We start from the raw sequence: 23,777 nt of genomic DNA, 5'->3' as shown, positions 1-23,777 counted from the left end.
TGAAGGACTCACTCAACACCTCTCGGGTTGCATTCAACTTTGTGTTTATTGGTTGTTTGCTTTACGATTAAGTTGATGCACATTTCCATTTCCAATTCTCAATGTGAACTGAAAGTAAAACACGTTTTGAACTAGAGTGTAATGGATTCAATTAACAGAGTGCATACTGTTTATGTGACGCACTTCCTGGGCGTTGTGCGCGCGGGTTTAGTGGCTAATCACTGAGATTAATTGCACCTGTGCTTTGCTAAACGTTCAGCCTGTTCCTCAACAATAGGTCTTCTTCTTTCTTTATTTTTTACAGCACGGTCACTTGTCATAACTGGAAAATCACAGGTGTTCTACAAAATATGTAAACTAAGGGTTAGTTTACATCTTTTAAAAACAACACTCACATGCTGGAAAAAATATTATCAGAGTAATTGTTCTCATGGATTATTTTGTTCTGATGTTAAATGTAAGTGATTGGAGGACAACATCCACAGTCCTTCTCGTGCTTACACATATTCTTCAATTCAGCTCAAGTTGATTTGAGCTGAACCAAGAAGGAATATGTATATATATATATATACACACATAAATATAATATATATAAACATATATATAAATATAATTACACTATATAAAATATATATATACATATAAATATAAATGTAGTTTTTAACTTCCCTTTCCGTAAACAAAATGGATTTTCTCAGATTTAAGAGAAAATACTTTTATTTTAGCGTGTATATATTATATTTATATAAACTATATATGTATATACACAAATATAATTACACTATATAAAATATATATATACCCATATAAATATAGTGTTTTTAACTTTCCTTTCCTTAAACAAAATAGATTCTCAGATTTAAAAGAAAACTTTTATTTTAGCGTGTATATATTATATTTATATATATATGTTATATATATTATATCTATGTATGTGTGTATATACATGTATATATACATACACACATATATACATACACATATAAACATATATATATATAAATATAATTACACTATATAAATTATATATATATATACATATACAAATAAAAATAGTGTTTTTAACTTCCCTTTCCTTAAAAAACAAAATAAATTTACTCCGATTTAAGAGAACTTTCTTTTTAGCGTGACTATGAATGTCAACGGTTTTGCTGAGATATCACGTTAACGAGAATCGACCGGACGGACAACCCAAAACACATAACGCCTTCGGTCATGTCTGTTGTCGGTGCCGAGGGATACAAAAATGGCAGTTAGATATTAAAGCAAGCTTCAAAAGTAATTTCCTATTTTTATTCCCTGCAAAATGAATCTTGTGTGCGTCTCAGGCTACAGGCCGACGACTAAACACACTTGAATAATACAATTAAATATACAGCTGATGACCCATTGAGACGTTGTGCAGAAAACAGAAGAGATTCATCAAGTAACACAGTGACATTTATTAAAAATGGTCATTTATACATTATAAATGAGATGAAAGCAAAAGACAAACCAGGAATAAACGTTTTCTGTGGTTTGCCACTTGCAAGTGATATGTTCTGCATATATAGAAATAAACTTCATTAAACCATCAATGAATTTATTTGTTCTCTGCAGTTTTCGGCAAATCTTTATGCATTGCTTCTGCGAGTTCATCAGAGTCAAATATTCAAGAGAAGATTTTTTTTTTTAGTTGAAGTGGTAACTGTATATTGCAACTAAAATCTAGGTGAACCATGAGTTTAACAGTCACCGCTGATACGTGCAAAATGTGTTTAGACTTTAGGATCAATGCAAAATATAATTGTTATTTTTTTTGGCAATATGTATATATATTTTCTTCAGCACCTGTGAGAGACATTCCACAAAGTCTTCTCTTTGACTCGATTTGGATTTCAATGTGCAAAATCCGTATCTGGTGAAAGTGAAATAAAAAGAAAGCTCCCAGTGTGAGGCTTTTCGGCCCCCGTGTTAAACACAACACCAAGTGGAAAAGACTGTCACGCTCAAATTAAAAAGAAGGCACAGTCAAAAATATGTTGATTAGAATATTTCAAGTGCTGCTTTAGATATTGTGCATGTTCAGGACCCAACCAACCTGCTCTCTAGGGTCACACATGTGCGTCTGAAGCGCAGAATGTCTTGTGGAGCATTTCCGGTGAATATGATGAACGATAGATACAATGAGATTCTTGGCAGCAGCCGTCACCGGAGTCGAGTCCTCCGTTTGATGCCGTGGCCGAGTCTGAATTCAGAGAGGACAGTAACATTTGGCTGCTTTGCGTCAGCGTCGCGAGGCTCGATGCGCCTCGATGTTAGTGCGAGGGTCGAGCCGCTGTAACGCACACGCTCATAATTGCACTTGAGGTTTACTTCAGGTAAAAGCTAGATTTCCCGTTATTTTTTCATCCCGTCAGCTTCCCGAGAGACGCGGCGGTGTTAGTCGGGCCCGTGCGTCTCAGAAGTGAGGATAACTTTCCAGGTATTTCTTCATCCGCTGACAGCGAGGACACGAGACCCCGTCCGCCTTGCAGGCCAGGTGAAACACAGCTTTACAATCTTTACACCTGGGTCAGACAGAGACAAATATCCCAAAGAATGACTGAATGTGGCGGGAAGTATTTAAAATCCTGCTCTCTTTCATGAGTTGATTTTTGATTTGAAGCCAAATACTACAAATTATAAAAAGTAATTGGAAGGAGTGAGGCGCCCCAGAAGAGAAACATACCTGGTGGTGATGTTGAGCTGAAAGGGGAAGATGATGTCATTAGCGTGGCATATCTGACAGATGAAGCCCCGCTGAGTGCACAGGTCGCAGTGGAACACGTGGTTGGAGGCGACTTGCAGCAGCGTGATCAGGTAGGTTACGTATTGATCTTCTGCTATCTAGAAAAGAAAACAACACATATGATGTCATATAAGATGTTTCCCAGGTGGCAGAGGACAGGTGCATTGACACGTTGAACGCAGCAGGATACCTGTCGTAGGTCCATGACACTGTACAGATGACTCGACTCCAGCAGGTACGTTCGCTGCTCCATTCTGACAAAATAAAGTATATTGTGATAAGATTTTCGCAGTAAAATAAGGTGAAATATAAATTGCACCATGCAAACACAGACACACACCTGGCTTGGAGTTTCTTGCAGGCTCCACTGCGGCAGGTGAGCAGGTAGTCGCCCAGCAGGCGGAGCCTCTTCCGCAGGTTGTGTGCCTGAGCCATGGACTCGACGTGCGTCACCAGATCGGGATTCAGCTGCTCCAGGTTCAGCAGAGGCTCCTGCTCCACCTGAGCCAGCAGATGGAGGGCCTTCTTAGACACCTGGACACACACACACAGTGTTACAAAAAAAAAATCAGCGGCCAATTGTATGTAGCATCTAAAACACATGAAAATGCCAGCCGTGCCACTTTCGTCCATTCATCAACAGAGCTTGGGGGTGGGCGGTGGGTTGTTGAGCTTGCCGTTACTAAGCAACCAAAACCTGCGGGCTGCCATGGCATGATAAGGAAGTTCTAAACTAAACGAAGATAAATGGGTCTTATTGTTATTTACGCCAGCTCTGATTGGTTGTTCCTCGTCACATGACATGCGGTGCACTGAAGTGTTCCAAAAGTTTATATATTTTGTCATCTAAGTGGACAACAATTTATTTGAGGGCTCAATAAATGGCCACTTGTGACTGAAGTGAAATCACTCAAACTAGCCTTACCAGGCATCATTTCTTTTGCTAAAAACCTGGTGCCTACATTATCCAAAATGCAACTTTATTTTTACATTTCCAGTAAGAACCCGTCAACAGACTTTGACGAGAACGATTTCTCACCGCAGCTTCAGCTCGACATCCGACAAGGCGGTTAAGAAGTGATCTGCATGTGCGGCACAAACCTCTCGTTGTGCGAGGTCCCAGTTGTGCACCATGCGTGAGGGGATGACGGTGGTGTCGCCGTGGTGACAGGAGTCACAGTAGTACTGGCCCGAGAACTCACACAGCCTGGCTCTGCCCAGGGACGGGCCGATCGGCTGAGGACACCCTGAGCGTGATACACAGCAACCAAAACCTCAGCGTCTCAACCACAACCACAAACTCACGGGCACATGATGACACCCCACAAGATGACGGCGAACCCCCGGATACACAGATTATTACCTGTGTAAACCAGAAAGGAGCATTTAGGAACACATTTATTGAAATAATAAACAGATTGGATGTTACTCTTTACCTCACAGCACAGAAAACTAGTTTAATCACTGTTGTTGTTGTTGCGTTTTTTTTATTTCATCCCTCTGATGCGTGATGTCAAAGTCTTGAATTAATTTGTAAATAATTATAATATCATAATGATAGGTTGCCCCCGCATCAGAACATCAACTATTGGGGATATTTGCTGCGAGAAGAACAACTCAATGTTACCTGCACACTTGAAGCTCTGAGCGTCCAGACCCTTCTCCGAGGGAACCGTGCACAGATGCACGAGAAGTGCTCCGTCCTCTTTGAGTCGGTGCTTCACCAATCTGTGGAGATTACCAGTTTTAGCGGGGCAGACCACCCCCGGCTCCACGGAGCCTTCGTCCTCCCCACTCTCCAGGTACGAGTCCAGAGCTCCTCGGATCAAAACCCTCCAGGAGCGAGCCTCCTCTGGGTTCTCTGCCCTGACCCTCAGCGTCTCCCTGACCGTCAGGAGTTTGAAAAAGGCCGGCCCTCCCTGAGACACGTCCGGCACCACGTCCCGGATCTCCTCAACGGGGAGCGTTTGCCGCAGCAGCTTCCTTCCCTCTTGGACCTGAAACACTTTCAAAGCCTCCAGGGAGAGGGAGAAGACCATCGGCGCCCACGTCCGAGCCTCTGGATCCGTGGAGAAGTACAGAACCGCTTCTTTGATTGCGTCATTTTCCAAATCCGCAGTCCGAGTCCAGTCCAATTCCTGCAGGGCAGGAGGAGGAGCCTCCTGCCCGGCGGCGTCCGGGGATGACGGACCTCGCTCCGGACTGGCAGGGACGGAGGACGACGCCTCCACGCCGTTCTCGCAAGGGGGTTGCAGCACCTCCCACTGCTCGTCCATGTGAGGCGCCGGGCGGCATTTGATGACGGCCTCGAGTATCCGGTCCACCCAGTCCTCGGCTTCGCCGCGGTTCGCCGCCCGGAGGTAGAGCCGCTTGCCGGGGAAGGCCACCTCGAAGCGTCCGTCGGGCGAGGCGACGCGGGCGTCCTCGCATCGCACCAGGAAGCAGTTGTCGCAGCACGTGCGCTCCTCTGCGTTGAGATACAGACGGAACTCGAAGGGCGACAGCTCACAGTAATGATCGCGCCACATCCCCATCGCGCCGCGGCGCTCCAGGTGGCCGAGCTTCAGCAAGCCGCGGAAAGGGTTGGACAGCCCTGAAGGACAGACGGGCAATAAAGATATTAAAAAGGAAAGCGAAAGATAAGAGTCACCATACAAATGTTTTACAGCTGGAGACTGCTTTAGCAAATACTGTTTGAACCTTGAAGTAACAATAAATACAAATAAAATGTGAATTAAAATGAAATAATCAAGTATTTATAATCACTATTAACGTTTTTTCTACGGAATTGACAAACAACCGTTAAAATGTTGTTTATCTCTTTCACTGCAAAGCAACTTTTAGGGAACAGAGGAGGAGCGGCGGCCGAGGGTGAAGATCATTATCCACAAGTTGCACTAAATTGACCAATGAAATGGGGAAATGATGAACTCTGTTGACCTGATCGGTGGTTCATGGTCCAAGCACTCACTGAGCTGACGTCTCGCAAGAAACAGGTTAATTACATTCCAGTGTTATCGGGCCACGTCAGCCCATTATGGTGGTTTTCTCTTTTCATTCGACAGCTGATGGAAAAACCCTGCAGCATTGTTACAGGTGTGGCGTACGTTGTTTTCATTCCACGGTTTCCTGCGCTGCGGGAACTTCCTGCACTACCTGAACTTCCTGCACTACCTGAACAGGTTTATTAGTTTCACGACAAAAATCTGCAGTTTCCTCAAATGGCCACTTGAGGCTGGCTACAAGAGTCAACCCCTGGACTAGAGTCTCTATGGCCCGGTCCCAGTGTCCCCCCCTAAGCCCTCAAACCCTGAACCCTCAGGGACTCACTGACGTCACCTCGTCATGGCTTGATCTTGAGAGACTGTGAGGACTGGTGTAAATATTAATGGGACAGCACTTTGCTGCAACATATCACGTAACCATGACGACACTGTTCATGACAACTAACTGTGTTACTCCACTGATCTACAAGGAGCGGTAACTCTCCAAGTAAACAAGCTTTGAGGAGAAATATGGGTTGCAAATCATCTCAGCGGAAGGAAATGTGTTCAAACCTCAAGAACGCACTGAGTGTAAACAATGATTTGACTGATAAGTGAAATAGTTTTATGTAAATACGTTAATGCCTGAGACTGAGGATGCAACCAACACTGTTATTTTTATTATCAAATAATCCGACTTATTTTTCCAATTTACGTTCCAGTCAACGATCTTGTTTCACCCAAAAAAAAAATACAAATCTCAAATATTTCACAAAGACGTAGGACAAAGAAAAGCAAAGAAACCGTCTCATTGTAGCTGCTTGAAACCAGAAAGACAAACAATTAATCTTAAAAATAGTTGCAGATACCATTTCGGACGTTGATGAAATGTTTCAGCTTTAAATAACACAGATCAATCTGTGGCTGTTGGTAGACGGAGGCAGAAGGCCGACCCTGTGGTCTCTGTTGCCCCATGCAGGGGCTATTAATAAACATAGAACCATCTCTGTGCTGTAGGATTTGTTCAGTTCCATGTTAATACCTATTTGCCTGCGATGGACGACGCTGGGCGGTGACTGAGAGACCTTGAGCTCGGCAGGGGGAGGCGCCTCATCGGGGTCAGACACCTCCTCCAGGTGTGGCTTGTAGATGTCATCCTCAGAGATCCAGGAACGAGAATGCTGCAATAGAAATTAAATTTTTTTTTTTTAACCTCTCGAGTGGAAAAATTGCTTTTGAAACACTCACGTCACCACAGAAAGTTATACATTTCGAGATATCTCTGCTTGGACATCAGGGCAATTCTGCAGTTATCCAATCTGTAAAATCCTTAAAAAATGCAACTATTTCTCAACGGCAATGTACGTCCACTAGAAGTGCTTATTTTCCTCTGACAGGCTCAGATTGTTATGTCATTATGGAAACGACCCTACAGAGAAATAAAAAAGTTTATTATTGCATCATGTGACTTGTTGCTGGAAGACAAGTGTGTCGTGTTCGAGCATAGATAGGGAAGCGGACTTATTATCTAAAATACTTTCAATGTCACGGCTGAATATTTACCGTGTTTTGACAACGTGGACATAAGGCGAGATTTCAGAACAAGACTTCTGAGTGAGATTTAGGTTCGACGCCACAGACTACTCAAGTTAAATGTAAAGAAATACGTTCTATTTCTCTTCAGGTTTCACTTCCATAATGTTGTCAGACACTTGTTATAACAATCTGAGCCTGTCGGTGGAAATTGACAATGACGAGTTGGCGCGATTATATTGCCTATATCCCTCAAAACTGGACCGTCAAAAATCATGGTCCAGGTTGAAGAATACCGTCGTACACAGGAACCACAACACAGCGAAACAAATCTTTTGTAACAGGAGAGTGTCTCACCGATAGAGAATCTGAGGACAACTTCTTGCTCAGGATGCTGATGGAGCAACGTGAGCCGTGATGAACTGAAGGCTCAGCTTCATTCTCCACCTGGAGAGGCTCCGGACTCTCCTGAACACCGGTGGTATGTACTTCATCTCCAGGCTCCATGGGCTCACTGAGCGTAGAAAACCTGTCTGTGTCCAAGTGGAATTCAGAGGCGGTATCGATACACACTTCCGGGGGAGAGGTGTTAACGCGGTTCTCATCGGGTGTTGCCGGTGGCTCTGAATCAGCCAGCACAGAGTTTGGGACTTGGGATGATGTCGGGGGCCCCTGGGTCTCGCTGTCGGAGCCACTGAAAACCGCCGTCTCCGAGTACTGATCTGCCCCCGCGCTGGAGACGAAGGAGTCTTCACGCGTGGAGTCCTGACTGCAGTGGCCACTCTCCCTGAACTCGGTTTGAGAACTGCAGAGACCAGAAGAAGTCATGATATATTTAGGCTTATAATAAAAGATCAGAGTTTATCGTTTCCCCTTTCTATTTCTAAAGTGTAATGATAAGGCAGATGTTATTCTATATTGTTGTAGTTGTCAAGAAATCCAAAGAAAAGCCAAGAGCTCATTCCTACTGTAAATCTTTAGAAACATATATATAGTTTTTTTTATAAAGGTTGTCACAAATGGACCCTTTTGAACGGACTTTGCACAAACAGTAGTAAATGTGAGCATTTGTTGGGGACTATTTTCAGCTGTGGATTAATCCACATGTGGTCCTCTGCAGGAATGTACAGTATATGGGATTAACTCAAAATAAGACGAGTGTGTGTGTTGAACGTGTCCTCCTGTGGCTCAATGATGTGTTTTAAATAGTTTTTGGACATCAATAGAGCTCTAAGGCACAGAGGAAGAAGATTTATCAGGTGTTGCCACATATTAATGTGTTTTTATGATGAATTTATCGCTGGTTTTTGGTCTTTTTATGGGCTTTGCTGACCATAACAAAATCACCAGTCTCATCCGTTAACTCTTTTCTGCTCTTTCCAAAGATTTAGCAAAGAAGATGCACTTACTCCTTCTGTGGCTTCTTGGTGCTGACGGTGACATTAATGGGCGTGTCCAGGTCACTTGAAGACCACGGCTCTCCTGTCGGGCTACGGGGGTCCTGCCCCTGCAGGAGGCTGTCGGAGCTCAAGCTGGAGGAGAGCTGGGAGGAGCCCGTAGTGTCCAGGCTTAAATTAGACGAGTTGAGTGCAGTACTTCCCCCTTGTAATACACTTGTCCCTTTCCCCGTCAGCATCACCGGGCAGCCTCTCTGCATATCCTGTGCATCTGAGGAGCTCGACGACTGAGACACGGTATCCCACGATTCTTTCAACGTGGGCTTAGAGTTGGGGAGGTCTCCGCCGTTGAGGGGCAGCTCAATCGTGTCCGCTTGGGACAAGGGGCAGAGTCCGGCGAGAGCCAGAGGTGTGGTGGTCCATATGTTGAGGACGGCTGACTTGTAGGAGAGGCTGAATGTAAGCGAGGCCAGACCCTGGAGGTAGCTGAGCAGGACTTCCCGCTCCTCTGTGTTCAGGAGCAAGGCACTGGGCTGGTAGTAGGCCCGCAGCTTGGAGCCCTCGCGGAACAGCGACGCCAGGTAGCACTCGAGCAGGCCGTGGTTGAGGGCCAGCCGCAGCCAGGCTCGGCAGCGACCCACGTCCGTGCCCACGAAGCTGATCTTCTCCAGCTCTTTGACCACATCACTGGGGATTTAAGAAAGAGGGTTATTACACTGTAGAGTGCGGTTTCACAGATTATTTGTCTCAAACATCTTTCTTAATTGAGAAGTTGTTTGCTCAATAATAAGGCAGAACATTGTAAAATATGTCTATTGTAATTGTCTAAAAGTCCAAGATGATGTCTGTTTTTTAACCAATAGTTCAAAAGTTTATCATTTTATAGTTTACTATCAAATAAGACGACAAAAAGGAACAAATCACCACATTGGAGGAGCAGGAATCCCTGAATGTTTCCCGACCCATTGTTCTATTAATCTACTCCAACCAATCATTTCAGCCCCAAGGACGTCCTTTTAGCCCGAGGTTTTTACCGGTGGGTGATGGTCTTGAGGAGGCTCCAGAAGAAAGGCTCTGGGAGGGCTCCTCGGTCCCCCTTCCTACTCCGGCCCCCAGCCTCCAAGCGGATGTACTTGCTCTTGATACCGTGGATGAAGATGGCCTCCAGGGCACAGCAGAGGAGGTTCGCATCCCGGTCGTCACTGGTGACCACTGCGTCCGACGCTACGTATCTCTTCTGCAGGGCCTTGAGCGACTGCGCCAACTTCTCCTTGATCTACATGTGACGATGCACGTGAGAGGAAACATTTCATCAGCTTCCTCATTCATTTCGGGGAGAGCTAGCTACCACGGCGTGGTAGAGATGAAAAGCAGGTTGGCAAATAACGTCACTGCTCTCCAACAAACATGAGAGGCACAGTCAAGAAAAGAGCACCAGCACAGCAAGGGGGATACGCAGGGTGAGGTCAGCGCGGCCACGTGAAACACGCACTTTAGATTAACGACAGTCACATGACACCTGCGGTCAGGTAACATAGAGAAAGCAGGCTTACATTATGCAATAGGTGGCAAAAATCTAAACAGTCTTCAGCAACACCAGCGTTGTTCTGGGTGTTCAACAATAAAGCACTCTTCTTCTGTTGCGCTCGATTTAAGAAACATAGATAACTAGAACGGGCACTCGGTAGAGCGCATACCTTCGCATATCACAAGATTGGGCATTGAATTATGAACATTTTGGCATTAGTTGCATGCCAATTGGATAAAAATTGACCGTGCTATGGTAAAAAGAAGATTTTTACCTTTTCATGACCTTGACCTTTGACCCGATCGATCCCAAAATCTAATCAAATGGTCCCCGGATAATAACGAATCATCCCACCAAATTTCATGCGATTCGGTTTAATACTTTTTGACTTATGCGAGTAACACGCATACAAATAAATAAATACACGGCGATCAAAACATAACCTTCCGCATTTTCAATGCGAAGGTAACAAGAAGAGTATTGGGCACCAATTCCTTGCCTGATGTCATAAATTCTTGACTTGCACACATTACTTCAGCAAGTCAGCAGTGCATTGTGTACGGTCGGCAAAGCTTTGCTGCCATAAATCATATTAACAATTAGCTGAGCACGGTCTGTATTGCATTGTCTGTTAAACCTATTCTAACAACGCTGTGAATAAGAGAAGTGAATGGGTCAACTGGTGCAAAATGTTGAAAGTGGTGCAAGGTTGAAGAACAGTTACAACAGTACAATTACAACATTTAGCCCACGGCTTCAGTGTCCCCTTCACCGGCGGCATCACAGTAACAATGAAAGAGAAAACAACCGAGCAGGACGTCGACCAGGCAACAGGATCTTTGCACACAGGGGGGAAAGCTTGTGATTGTACCTGTTTGACATCTTTGGCCTCGGGTGGCGTATCTGGCATCTGTGTGGCGAATGGCATCTCCTGTGAAGGTTTACTTCCACATGGCACGCTGAAACACAAACAACAAGGGCCGTTCCTCTCGACACGTGAACATCTCTAATATTTGCTTCATGTTGGCCCCTGCTTCCGCCTCGACGTGACCCAGATAAATAAATAGCGCTAGCTCGCGTTCCCCCGGAGACAGGCAAGGCATGTGATGAGGAAGCTGCTTGTTTCTTTCGCTCACTTCATGTGACCAGCACATTTTCCACTGAGGCAACATTAAATTTTCCAACACGAGACTCTACTGGGAAATATCTGCCACTTCATAGGTCCAGTAAGTAACCATGAGTCACGTGAGGCGCTGATTGAAGAGGTCGTCTGCAGGGAAGTTGCGACAAAATGCATCGGGACTAACTTCCCCAAATTAAACAAAAGCACTTTGAGAATCAATAAGGATCCAGAAACAAAGCCACTCAGATGCCCTCACATGACCACACACAGGAAAGATAGCTTTAAGTAGATTAGGAGACATCTTTAGTTCGGGAGTTGCAGCAGTAAAAGGGTAGAAATTAATTAGATGGGATAAGAGACAGAGTATACTGCAAGTACTGCAGTGTACTACATAGTATAGTATACTAGCTGGTATAGTGTACTATCAATCAATCAAACTTATTTCAGACTAAAAGGTCCAGATAGTATGAAACATTAAATAAAATAAAATACATAGAAAATCGCAAGTAAAATATATTGACTTACGAATGCTTTATTATAAATAGACCGCGGTACCAATGTCTCCGCAGCTGGGACGAGTAGAACTAAACTTCATGTTTGATAAAACCAAGTTGATTTCATTTTCAGAGTTATTAACCCGAAAGATAAATGTATATATAAGATGCCTTAAAACAGTTTGTAAACTATTAACTCCTGAAGCCACAAATATTTCACGTGGAGAATGTTTGCTTGTGTATAAATCCTCCGACATTGCCTTTAGATGTCTTCACCATCAGTCATCTGTTCTGTGATCAAATGTCTCAGATATTTTACCTTATCGCAGACACCGAGGTAATTATGAGACAATTTGAAGTCAGTGAATTTTACACTTTTGTCCTCTCCGGCTCTACAGATGAGGATATCACTCTTACTGGCGTTTCATTTGATGTCTTGTTCCACACCACAGGCAGTACATACTGTCAGGAGCTGCTGTAGACCAGCACTACATGGGCTAAGAATAACAAGATCATCTGCATAAATAATATGATTAACTAGAGTATTACCAATCATGGACCTAGTATTACAGGCTTTCAACTGCTTCGACAGATCAATATATAGATTAAAAAGAACTGGGGACAAACCCCCGCTTTTCGGACCCCATTGTTGACCCCAAATGGTGATGAGATACTTTGGCCCCATTTTACTTGCATTGTCCGGTGGGCTTACCAGAAAGCCAGCGCTCTCATGAGAACGGATGAGTTTTGACCTCCATATTTGTTGACTATTTCCTGTAAGGTGTTCAGCACTAATAAGCAGGTCTAAACCACTTGCTTTGCAATCAGCCAGCTTATTTATAGCGTGGCACACCTCATGTGACATAATCGTCAGTGACACATTATTATCAATAGTGTGTGCTTAAATAAGTCACTTTTAATACAGTTGAATAAAGTACTATGATGCTGTTGCCATAACTCAGCAATATTGTATATTACTAGATAGCATAGTATATAGCATACTGCATAGTATGTATAGTATACCAGATAGATACAGCATGTAATATACTATAAATAATATAAATAGTAATGTAGTAATATAGTATATAAATAAAATAATTGCGAGACACGTTATCTAACATATAGACAGATAGACAAGTAGCATTAAGTTTCCGTATTATCAGTCAGGTTTGGTGTCCATGTCATATCACATTAATGTTCAAACTAAACACTCACATTTATTATTATTATTATTATTATTAATTAACTGGCAGCAAGTTGCCAATTGTAACGTTAGCTTCTGTTTTTTGGGGGCGTGTTTCACTGAAACTCGACCTGGAAGCTCGAGACGTGGAAGTATAAACACATACAGCCCGTGTAAAGCACCACGTGCATCTGTTTATGTCAAAACTACAAAACCGAGACAGTTTAGGACGAGCGTTAGCTAGCTTACTTACCGAAAACAGGTCGGCTAACTTGCAGTGAAGGTCCAAAGAGAACCGCGAATCCTCCCGTTAGCGCTTTATAAAGTCGGTAAATGTGAATTAGAGGCGAATCAATCTGTACAGTCGGTCTCCATCGTCCCAGCCACCCTCCACCCCAAAGAAACGCACATAAACGAGCGTTTAGTGAGCTTTGTTTACGTGAGACCAGACGCTCTCTTGTCACTTTCCAGTGGAAGACAAATGCATCATGGGAGCTTGACTGAGCGCGTGGTGCCTTCAGGCTCTCATGGTAAAAAAGTACATAGGCGTGACGAGTAGGTACATTATTTTTGGGCGGTAAACACAAGTTGCACATTGGGTCATATTCTGACTTCTTGGTCATTTCGTTTCAACACAAGTTATCGTTCAGATGATGTATCTACCTTGTACTTTAACTTACGTTTTTATATGTACAACTGTTTACACTTCACCGTGGTGATACAGCGGTAGTGTCGTTTACATATAACACCCAAAGGCAGCACAGCTTTAGAGGCGTGCAGATGTTGTTGCTCTATTGTTATGTGGGGACATGTGAGGACTGTGAGGACATGCGAGGACTTCATGTTCCCTGTGAGTTGCTGCTGGCAGCTAACTGACAATACAGCTCCAAAAAGATGTAACCACATACTCCACAGCTTGTGAACTGTCAAGTAACTCAATCACTGTCTCACCACACTTATACATTATTTAATGTATGTGTCAAAGAAAGATGAGCTGCATAAAAAGGAGACTTAAAAGAGGTACCATTTAAATATATTGTGTTGGATCCTGGCAACCCTTGGGGAGAACAATCCATTGCTCGAACAATTGCAATCTGAAAATACAATGACTGAGAGGTAATGTGTGGTCATCAGATGGTTCAATAGGGGGTGCCAAAGTGCACTTATGGGTTAAATCTCTGATTTTGATTATTTTTAAACTTATGACAGGGTGAATGTGAATCTTACATTTGTTTGTTAAAAACCCAAACTCAAATATGAAGCGATATTCTTTCTATTGTGTGTAATAATGTGATTAAAAAACTGCTTTTATTATAAAAATACAAGATACCGCATTGTAGTCATGAGTTGAATATATCTGATATAGTGTATGTTTAGTTTGTTTACTTCCTTTTTATATTTATTAATGCATACATGCATTTTTGTATGTACATATTTGAGATATCTCTATTATTATTTTTATGTACTTATTTCTGACTTAGCAAAACATGGATTTCAACACATTAAAGGCTTTTCCTAAACTAAAATCTAAAATGTCCTCTCTTTTTTTAAAGTTCCCAATTATTTACTACGTTTGTTATACGGACAAAACACAAACATAATAGGGAGTGAAAAGCCAAATAACCTATTTATTTATGGGTTTAATAAAACTACATGTGCATCTGAACAAGAATAATAAAAGGAAAATGCATTCCAGCAACAACATATGATGAAATACCAAAGAAAACTCTTGAATTCCCCCTCTGGAGAATAATAAAGCATATCTGTCTTTTCTTAGCTTGAAATTGTCCTTCAGAAACGTCATGACGTGTGCTTTTCGTGTTGCAGCGTGAGAACGTCACATGTCACGTGCCACAGGCCGCAGCACATGGCTTTCACTTTGGGGAAGTACTTTCTTGTTGGACACGGTGCTATCTAATGCACAGTGTTAATCATTATTGATGAATGTTATTAAAAGACGAAATACTAACAGCAACACATTAAGAATAATCGTTTTTTTTAAACGTAATTTAGATGTCTTCAAACGAAATAAAAACGTTCTAATTTTTTTTATTTCTTAAAAAAAATACAAAAATACAAAACAAGTACACTAAAATATTTTAATTAATAATTGGCCTTCTAAAGGGAATACTTTAATACCGAATCAGCAACACGAATTCCACTCAATATGAAGTAATGTGTGAAAAAAGTCGCATAAATATTCTCACGTATACTTTCAAAATGTTCATCGGGCAAATCGTTGATGACATATTGAGAGTTGTGTTTCTGCATGTCTGTGGTAATACTGTTGAGGGTTTAGATTTTTAAAGCCATGTTTCATATTGAATTAAGTCGCTGGAATCCGAAATGTATGAATGAAGTTGAGCTTTGACCGCGTGAACAGCCGCAGCTTCATTCAGTTTCCCATGCAGGTGAACGTTTGGAAAATGAAAACGTGAGTCGTCCTGCACCATAAATAAGGCGCTGCAGCTCAGCTCCAACAGAACACCTGCTTCACCAGTAACTCACTCTTCACTCCTCACAAAGGGAATCAGCATCTCGTAGAAAATGCTCAGCAGGATGTTATTGGTGTTCTTGTCTCTCAGTCTCTTCAGTTCAGCCTCCTCGCTGAGCTGCAGATGGATGGATCATAAATTCAGACAGCACAGTCATAACTCTTTGGATCTCATAGAAAGGATGGTAAGTGGACTTCTTTTGAATGTTCTTTAAAGTCACTGACTTTTTTATTTGTCTGTTTACTTCATAATGTGTGTGTGTGTGTGTGTGTGTTTTGCAGGCTCACAACTCCACTAAAACCACTGAGGATGTAGAAGTGAACTTCCCTCATCATCTGTACAGCCAGGCGTCCAAAGCCTCAGTAAGTCATCCTCAACCTTTGTAATAAACATCACAAGTTATATTTCATCTCTTTTATAACTCTCATTTATATTCTTAGATATGAACTTTGTCATGAATCTGCTCCTGTTGTATTTGAATCGATCTTCTCCTTCCAGGCTGAGGACAAACTCAGATTCACGATTCAGATTCTGGAGGAGATGGCTGCCCTGTTTGAGAAGGATCACAGCAATGCATCATGGGAGGAGATCACGGTGGACCACTTTCTCATAGTTGTGACCCAGCAGGCCGACGGCCTTCACTCCTGTGTAAGTATATCAACCTCATGTAACTTCCAATCAGGTCTCTGTTACAACGTGTGAATACATGACAGGTGAAATGTATATAATGCATAATATAACATGTATTATCCTAATGAATTTAGGTGAAGAGCCACGGCCACAAGAAGCAGAACAAGAAGCTGCGCATGTATTTCAAGAGACTCTCACACATCATGGAGCAAATGGTAAGTCTGTCCTTCTGTCAATCAATCAATATATTGATCAGCATTGGTCCCGTTTCAATAATGATGATCTTCTTGTGTGTATAGGGCCACAGCGCTGAATCCTGGGAGCTGATCAGGAAGGAAATGAAGACCCATCTGATGAGAGCAGACCAGCTGGCTTCATCTCTCCTCACCACCTGAAACCTATCCCTGATACCAATATGTTCATTTAGTGATTACAGTCTATTTATTTAAATGTTTGTTTATTAACTTGTTTATTATTGTATTAACTTATATATTATTTTATTAACTCATTTATTATTTTATTAACTTATTCATCAATGGGATTTTTTATTGCATTATTTATTGATTAACATATTTATTTATTTGTTCTTTTGTAAAGTTATTTATTCATTCATACGTTTTATTTGTGAATTGTATTATTTTTATTTGGTTATTTATTAATTAAAGTATTTATTTAAATTAACATTTATTTCTAACTTTGTGTCTTTTTCAAATGTTTTATTTATTACATATTTATTAATGTATTCATTTATTTATGTATTTATTTATTGAGCTGTGTATGTGTCCTTGTTTTATTTAGTCAATAAAAAATATATTTCATCCAGTATATTTGGACTTTCTTTTTATTGCGTTCAATCAAACAACATGAATTATTAATGCCTCTCACAATACTTACATTTACAAAATGGAACTGATATCTAATCATCAGACCATCATTTAAACTAAGGAGTAATATAGTGTACAAGTACAACTTTTAACTTATAAAATCTCAGGTTTTTCAGACCTGAATCTCAAATGTCGGCATTATTCATAACTCTAATCTGACACAACAAACAAACATCAGATACTGAGATTTAATTTTAATTTTAATTTAATAACATATATATATGTGTGTGTGTATATATTTAGCTATAGCCAACATGTGAGAAGTATACTCTGATCTTTAACTTAAGCAAAAGTAGCAGTACCACAGTGTAGAAATATACTCAATTATATTAAGTATAAGATTATACTTTATGAACTATTACATTAATGTGTTCATCACTTTAATGTTGCAAAAGTTGAACAAATTATAAACTTTATTTTGCCTTCTGCTGGTAATTTGTACATTTATCAATATATCTTAATCTACACATTGAAGTTATTTGTACATTATCTTTTGTATATTAGATACAATCTGAATCTGGAATTCATCAAGTAAATATACACAAGTTCAATATTTTTGGAACAGAAAAGTGGCAGGAAATCTTCAAACAAGTACTTTAAATTTGATCATATTGTACAGTTAGTATATTTGAATTGATGGATTTACTTTAAATCACATAATATATAAATGTGTGTTGTTCAGATTAATCTGATACTATAAGTATAAGTCATATCAATAACAAAAGCTTCTCAATAGCAGGTGTTTTTTTATGACGAAGTTAATGAACACAGAGGCCGACATTTGAGATTGATTAATTATTTAATATCTGGAAAAAACGAAGATTTTAAAAGTTTAAACTTGAACTTATAGACTTTAAATGATCTGACCTGATGATTAAATATAAGGATCTTGTACCATCAGAATTATTAACAAAGAAACACGTCCTCCTGCGTGTTGTTTGATTGAATGAATGAAAAAAGAAGAACATGTATTTCCTTTGTGTTTGTGTGACAGGATTAAGAACATGAACAAGTTCACATATGAAATAATATTTTTTATTGATGAAAACATACAAAAAAACAAAGACACATACATGATCAATATATACAAAACAACTCAATAATTAAATATAGAAAACAAAATTAAATAAAGAATTAGATAAATAAACAATGTAAAAAATCCATGATAAATTAAATAAATACTTAATTGAAATACATAAACAAATATAAATAATGAAATTAACAAATACGTTTATGAATGAATCAATAAGTTGAAAAAGAAACAAAAAATAATAATAAATACATTTGTTAATCAATAAATAATGCAATAAAAATCCCATTGATGAATAAGTTAATAAAATAATAAACAAGTTAATAAAATAATAAATAAGTTAATAAACAAACATTTAAATAGACTGCATGGCAGCACTAAATGAACATATTGGTATCAGGGACAGGTTTCAGGTGGTGAGGAGAGATGAAGCCAGCTGGTCTGCTCTCATCAGATGGGTCTTCATTTCCTTCCTGATCAGCTCCCAGGATTCAGCGCTGTGGCCCTACACACAAGAATATCATCATTATTCAAACGGGACCAATGCTGATCAATATATTGATTGATTGATAGAAGGACAGACTTACCATTTGCTCCATGCTGTGTGAGAGTCTCTTGAAATACATGCGCAGCTTCTTGTTCTGCTTCTTGTGGCCGTGGCTCTTTATCTGAATTAATCAGGAAAATAAATGTGTACGGTTACATTTATTATGCTTTATTTATATTTTACCTGCATGTATTCACACGTTGTAACAGAGACCTGATTAAAAGTTACACATTGTCTCTACTTACACAGGAGTGAAGGCCGTCGGCCTGCTGGGTCACAACTATGAGAAAGTGGTCCACCGTGTTCTCCTCCCATGATGCATTGCTGTGATCCTCCTCAAACAGGGCAGCCATCTCCTCCAGAATCTGAATCGTGAATCTGAGTTTGTCCTCAGCCTGGAAGGAGAAGATCGATTCAAATACAACAGGAGCAGATTCATGACAAAGTTCACATGTTTACTGGGGAAAAATAGAGATTACAAAAGAGATTACATCTAACTTGTGATGTTTATTACAAAGGTTGAGGATGACTTACTGAGGCTTTGGACGCCTGGCTGTACAGATGATGAGGGAAGTTCACTTCAGCATCCTCAGTGGTGTTAGTGGAGTTGTGAGCCTGCAACACACACACACACACACACACACAGAGAGAGAGAGAGACACACACATTATGAAGTAAATAGACAAATAAAAAAGTCAGTGACTTTAAAGAACATCCCAAAGAAGTCCACTTACCATCCTTTCTATGAGATCCAAAGAGTTATTACTGTGCTGTCTGAATTTATGATCCATCCATCTGCAGCTCAGCGAGGAGGCTGAACTGAAGAGACTGAGAGACAAGAACACCAACAACATCCTGCTGAGCATTTTCTACGAGATGCTGATTCCCTTTGTGAGGAGTGAAGAGTGAGTTACTGGTGAAGCAGGTGTTCTGTTGGAGCTGAGCTGCAGCGCCTTATTTATGCTGCAGGACTCACCGTTTCATTTTCCAGACGTTCCCCTGGAAACTGAATGAAGTTGCGGCTGTTCACGCGGTCACAGCTCGACATGCATGTGTCTAATGTCAGTCACAGATTTCGGATTTTTATTAGCTAACACATTCTCACACAAGAATAAACGAAATATTACAGTAATGATATTAATCTGTCGTTAAAATGTTACAGAATACCTGAAAAATATAACAAGACAAACGCAACTCGCTGATAAAAATAGTGTAATTGTTTACCATTCGATATTCTACATTCTGTGATAATTATATGAATATTACTGCGATTTGTTTTGCAAAATAAAGACCAACAATTAATTCGCTATTAAATTAAATTCGTACAATAATAGTGACTTGAGGCAGTTTGTATTCCTCTGTGTTAGTTTGATTAAATTCCCCTTTCAGGCTGCCCGATCTCCGGGCTGATGCGTATTTAAAACAACGACAACCGTTTTTTAATTATTGTCAATACATTGTTGATTCTGTTCGGATTCCTAAGAATCAATAATCGATAGGTCCCCGGATAAGCGGATTTAAATGGATGAATGGATGTCGTCGGTAGGCCCGCGTCAGGACCCGGTTGTGTCCACTAGGGTTCATGAAACGGGAAGTTCCCATCCAGAGAAACTGAAAGCGGCTCGGTGGCTGCGGCCTGCGCTCTGACGCGCGTTCACGTGAACCCGTCCGTGACATTTCACGTTGTTTTAACAAGAACATGGCGGCTTTGAACGTGAGAACCAGCGAAGGGGTTTCTGTTTCATTATAATCACGGACATCATTATCAAACATCATGTAATCCATGAAGTGGCTGGAAAAAATAGAGACATTTGACGGTACATTTATTGAAATTCGTTGTTTGTGTTGCTGTTTTTGGCCAATGCATGCGGATATAGCGATGGTCGATCAGATCAGAATAAATCAGGCAATGATCAATACTTTTTTTTGTCACTTACATTTTTTTATTCGTTGAGACATATTAATATAAAACAAATACAACAATATCAGACATAAACATAAATAAATATATATATATATACACACACACACATATATATATACACATATATATATATACATACATATATATACACATGTGTATATATACACAGATAAAACAAGACACAATCATATGTATGTGCATGTATATATATATATATATATGTATATATATATCAATGAATAATATCTTATTTTATTGTCTTATTTATTCACAAAAACTGATAAGATCCGTGCAAAAATAAAGGAGGAACAGCTCTTTATATTAAAATCCATAACTTCAGGGTGAACTCACCAATACAGTACTGCAATGGAGAAATACTGCACGTTATAAGTGTTGCAGGTTAGATTATCATGCATTATACATTATATAATGTTTGCTTATGCTGGCAATAACACTTTTGTGACCCTTATTTTCTGAAACTCCTCGAGCACCTCGTTATACTGATTATCATGGGAATGTCCGAGAAATCACGTGATTCATAGGCACTGCCTTCTTACTGAGAACTCACCTCACATTCTCTTGTCGTGATCAGGAATATGTTTTATAACTGAGCCCAAAATCAATGTGCATGTGAACTTCTCTGATGGACGTGCATCGTCCTGCAGACGTGTTCCTTGTTGATCATGCAATAAATACTAAGAAGCTGAAAGGTTGAGTTTTGGATCTCATTATTTTAAACAGCTCATTAGAAGCTTGTAATTATGAGTTCAACAATATCCCACCACAGTACCTGAAGTATATCAGCTGCAAATTAAAGAATAAAAAGTAAAAGTTACCGATAAAAAATAAAGCCTCTGTAAAATCAAGTGTTGTTACATTTACTGTAGTGTTTCAGGAGTGTTGCATGTTAGTTTAGCAACACATTTACAGCCATATGGTAGTTTTATTTAAAACAGTGGAAAGTGATGATCATTATTCTGGTACTTTAATGTGAAAGGTGTTTAAGTTGACTGTTGTTGGTTGAGTTTGAGCTCATTTGTAAGTAATCTAGATTTTAACTTCTACTCCATAATTTAGGATGTCGTCTCTGTCTGAGGATAATAATCTATCAAACACAATATTTAGTCTGACAGGTCAGACAGTTGTTGTTCAGCTCTGAATGTGAATGCAATGATGAAACTAAAGACATTGCAGGAGATGAATGTTTTGTTATGTTTGTGAAACTCTATGATGAAAGATTAAGAGACAAATCCGATCATTGAATAAAGTTGACTCAGCAGATATGTCTGTGTTTGCTGTGACCTTTTATTCACGTGGAATAAATAAAATAATCAAATGAAAATGAGCAGGAAGAAATGTATATTCTATATCTAATTTGTATTGACCACACTCTAAAAACACCAACTTCAAATTTGTTGTCCGAACACATTTTTTTAAGTTGAGTCAACAAATGCCTTTGAAAAAAGTTGAACTAACTCAAAATGTCAATTTCATTTATAAAGAGTGGAATCCACTTAAAATGTTAAGTTGAGAAAACTTAATATAGTGGTTTGGGCATCTGCTGAGGTAACTAAGGCCACTGCGCATGTATGTCAGTAAACACACACACACACACATATATATATATATATATATATATATATATATATATATATATATATATATATACAAATACATATATAAATATAGATATATTTAAATACATATATATACTACTTTAATCTTATATTTTAAATAATAAAATAATATACAAATATTTTCTTTAGCCCCTGTTTAAAATACATTGGTTTTTGATGCCATTGTTTGTTTATTATATTTAGATATGGATTAGATTTGGAAGGATATTGTCCATTGTTTAATGGCAGATTTGCTCCAGTTCAGGTTTTTGTCACTTATTGAATTAAAGGGAGCCTGTACCGTGAGAGCAAATGTTTCCCTGTATTTTGCTCAATTTATTTATTTAATTTAACAGACTATGAAGATTGAAATACTATAATACTAATGTGTAGGAGGTGACTCTTGTATGAAAGTGGTATATTTTAGTTTTTAAAATCTGCATAAAAATGTCTTTTGACTTTTAAATTGTATTGTTACAGAATGGGAAGAAAAAAATTTAAAATTTAAAAGCGGCGGTGAATATTTATTATAGTCTCTGTATGCTTGTTTTTGTGTAGAATACAGACCTGGAGGAATCTTACGTGAAAGGAGTTGAACTGGGAATACTGCAGAGTGGGTGGAGCGGGGGTGTGGTTCAGGGAACGGTGTCTGATTGTCATCAGCTGGACTGATTGGTAATCAGATTGGTAATCAGTCCAGCTGATGACGATCTGTGTTGGTTATCTGAGTCTGTCTCCATAAAGGAGCTGGACAGATAGGAGAGGAGAGGAGCGTGGAGAGCAGAGACACAGTCTGCTGTCGGAATAAACCTGATTACCGAATAGCCCTCTGGCTACTTGTTGCTTATTGGTGCTTTAGGGGGAACCTACTCGTGACGGCTACACACGTGTCACAACCATGTTCCAAAGCTTGTTTCAAGGCCTTGATTTTGGATTCACAAAACAGAATTTTTCTTTTTTTTTCTTTTTGCAGCCATTTTGATTTTTAAGGATGTTGAGCCTCTGCTGTCTATGTTCAAGTGTTGACACCTGGAATTCATATCGTTAAGCAAACAAATGTTTAGTTATTGTTAATAAACATTTTGTGTTTGAAGAAGTTTGTTTTCTTTAACTGTTGACTTTTCCAAAGAAAACGGTGTACATTTTTAATTAATTTAAATGAAGGCAACGTTGCAAAGAATGTTGAGTGTACTCAAATAATGGGCAGTGAAATTTAGTAACAAAACATTTTAAGTTAAAAGTAAGTTCTCTCAACAAAAATTTTAAGTTAAAAGTAAGCTCAACAAAACATTTCTCAACAAAAAATGTTAAGTGCTGTTGATGTATGTTTTTAATCTACAAGAACACACAAATTAAAGTTTCTCCAATTTAATATTTTAAGTGTTCTGAACTTAAGTACATGAGTAGATGTAACGATCAAATGCAATATTTTAAGTAGTGTTAACTTAAATACATAAGTACGTCTGAATAGTAATGTAACTTAAGATATCACTTTGAGTGAACTTCTTATCATAAGTTGACACAACACATTAGCCCTTAGTTGAGTGAACTCAAAAAGGCTTTGCAGCTGGTTGCCTCACTTTTTTAAGTTGACTCAACTTTTTTTTTTTATAGAGTGCACAACATGAGAAATACGAAA

At 39.6% G+C, this 23,777-nt stretch overlaps 3 protein-coding genes across 3 annotated transcripts; 1 reads left to right on the top strand and 2 right to left on the bottom strand.

Annotated features, from left to right (window-relative positions):
* Positions 1-1,422: 1,422 nt before the first annotated feature.
* Positions 1,423-13,448, bottom strand: plekhm1 (pleckstrin homology domain containing, family M (with RUN domain) member 1). The gene is made up of 12 exons (XM_056430355.1): positions 13,266-13,448; positions 11,084-11,171; positions 9,719-9,960; positions 8,697-9,371; positions 7,645-8,092; positions 6,797-6,935; positions 4,398-5,363; positions 3,872-4,017; positions 3,111-3,304; positions 2,961-3,024; positions 2,711-2,868; positions 1,423-2,549 (listed from the first exon to the last, which is right to left on the bottom strand). The coding sequence occupies exons 2-12, from the start codon at positions 11,138-11,140 to the stop codon at positions 2,441-2,443; spliced, it is 3,198 nt and encodes a 1,065-aa protein (XP_056286330.1). The 5' UTR covers positions 11,141-11,171; positions 13,266-13,448; the 3' UTR covers positions 1,423-2,440.
* Positions 13,449-15,559: 2,111 nt separating this feature from the next.
* LOC130203731 (interferon a3-like) lies at positions 15,560-16,532 on the top strand. The gene is made up of 5 exons (XM_056430119.1): positions 15,560-15,691; positions 15,789-15,869; positions 16,006-16,155; positions 16,272-16,352; positions 16,437-16,532. Exons 1-5 carry the CDS (start codon positions 15,560-15,562, stop codon positions 16,530-16,532), a joined length of 540 nt encoding a protein of 179 aa, XP_056286094.1.
* Positions 16,533-18,460: 1,928 nt separating this feature from the next.
* Positions 18,461-19,464, bottom strand: LOC130203736 (interferon a3-like). Its single transcript, XM_056430123.1, has 5 exons — positions 19,333-19,464; positions 19,133-19,213; positions 18,844-18,993; positions 18,639-18,719; positions 18,461-18,556 (listed from the first exon to the last, which is right to left on the bottom strand). The coding sequence occupies exons 1-5, from the start codon at positions 19,462-19,464 to the stop codon at positions 18,461-18,463; spliced, it is 540 nt and encodes a 179-aa protein (XP_056286098.1).
* Between the last annotated feature and the right edge of the window lie 4,313 nt (positions 19,465-23,777).

This window comes from Pseudoliparis swirei, chromosome 13 (assembly GCF_029220125.1).
Source record: "Pseudoliparis swirei isolate HS2019 ecotype Mariana Trench chromosome 13, NWPU_hadal_v1, whole genome shotgun sequence".
Lineage (NCBI taxonomy): Eukaryota > Metazoa > Chordata > Actinopteri > Perciformes > Liparidae > Pseudoliparis > Pseudoliparis swirei.
Note: the sequence above shows the minus strand (reverse complement) of the source record. Positions and strands in the feature narration are given on the sequence as shown.

What these genes read in the sequence shown, in the direction of transcription:
- LOC130203736 (XM_056430123.1), bottom strand. Translation starts at nt 19,464, where the DNA reads ATGCTCAGCAGGATGTTGTTGGTGTTCTTGTCTCTCAGTCTCTTCAGT. An exon ending in TGGATCTCATAGAAAGGATG is followed by an intron (nt 19,214 to 19,332) that starts GTAAGTGGACTT and finishes TGTGTGTTGCAG; the next exon opens with GCTCACAACTCCACTAACAC. An exon ending in CCGACGGCCTTCACTCCTGT is followed by an intron (nt 18,720 to 18,843) that starts GTAAGTAGAGAC and finishes TGATTAATTCAG; the next exon opens with ATAAAGAGCCACGGCCACAA.
- LOC130203731 (XM_056430119.1), top strand. Translation starts at nt 15,560, where the DNA reads ATGCTCAGCAGGATGTTATTGGTGTTCTTGTCTCTCAGTCTCTTCAGT. An exon ending in TGGATCTCATAGAAAGGATG is followed by an intron (nt 15,692 to 15,788) that starts GTAAGTGGACTT and finishes TGTGTTTTGCAG; the next exon opens with GCTCACAACTCCACTAAAAC. An exon ending in GCCAGGCGTCCAAAGCCTCA is followed by an intron (nt 15,870 to 16,005) that starts GTAAGTCATCCT and finishes TTCTCCTTCCAG; the next exon opens with GCTGAGGACAAACTCAGATT.
- plekhm1 (XM_056430355.1), bottom strand. Translation starts at nt 11,140, where the DNA reads ATGCCATTCGCCACACAGATGCCAGATACGCCACCCGAGGCCAAAGAT. An exon ending in TCAGAGCTTCAAGTGTGCAG is followed by an intron (nt 4,018 to 4,397) that starts GTAACATTGAGT and finishes TATCACGCTCAG; the next exon opens with GGTGTCCTCAGCCGATCGGC. An exon ending in GTGTCATGGACCTACGACAG is followed by an intron (nt 2,869 to 2,960) that starts GTATCCTGCTGC and finishes TTTCTTTTCTAG; the next exon opens with ATAGCAGAAGATCAATACGT.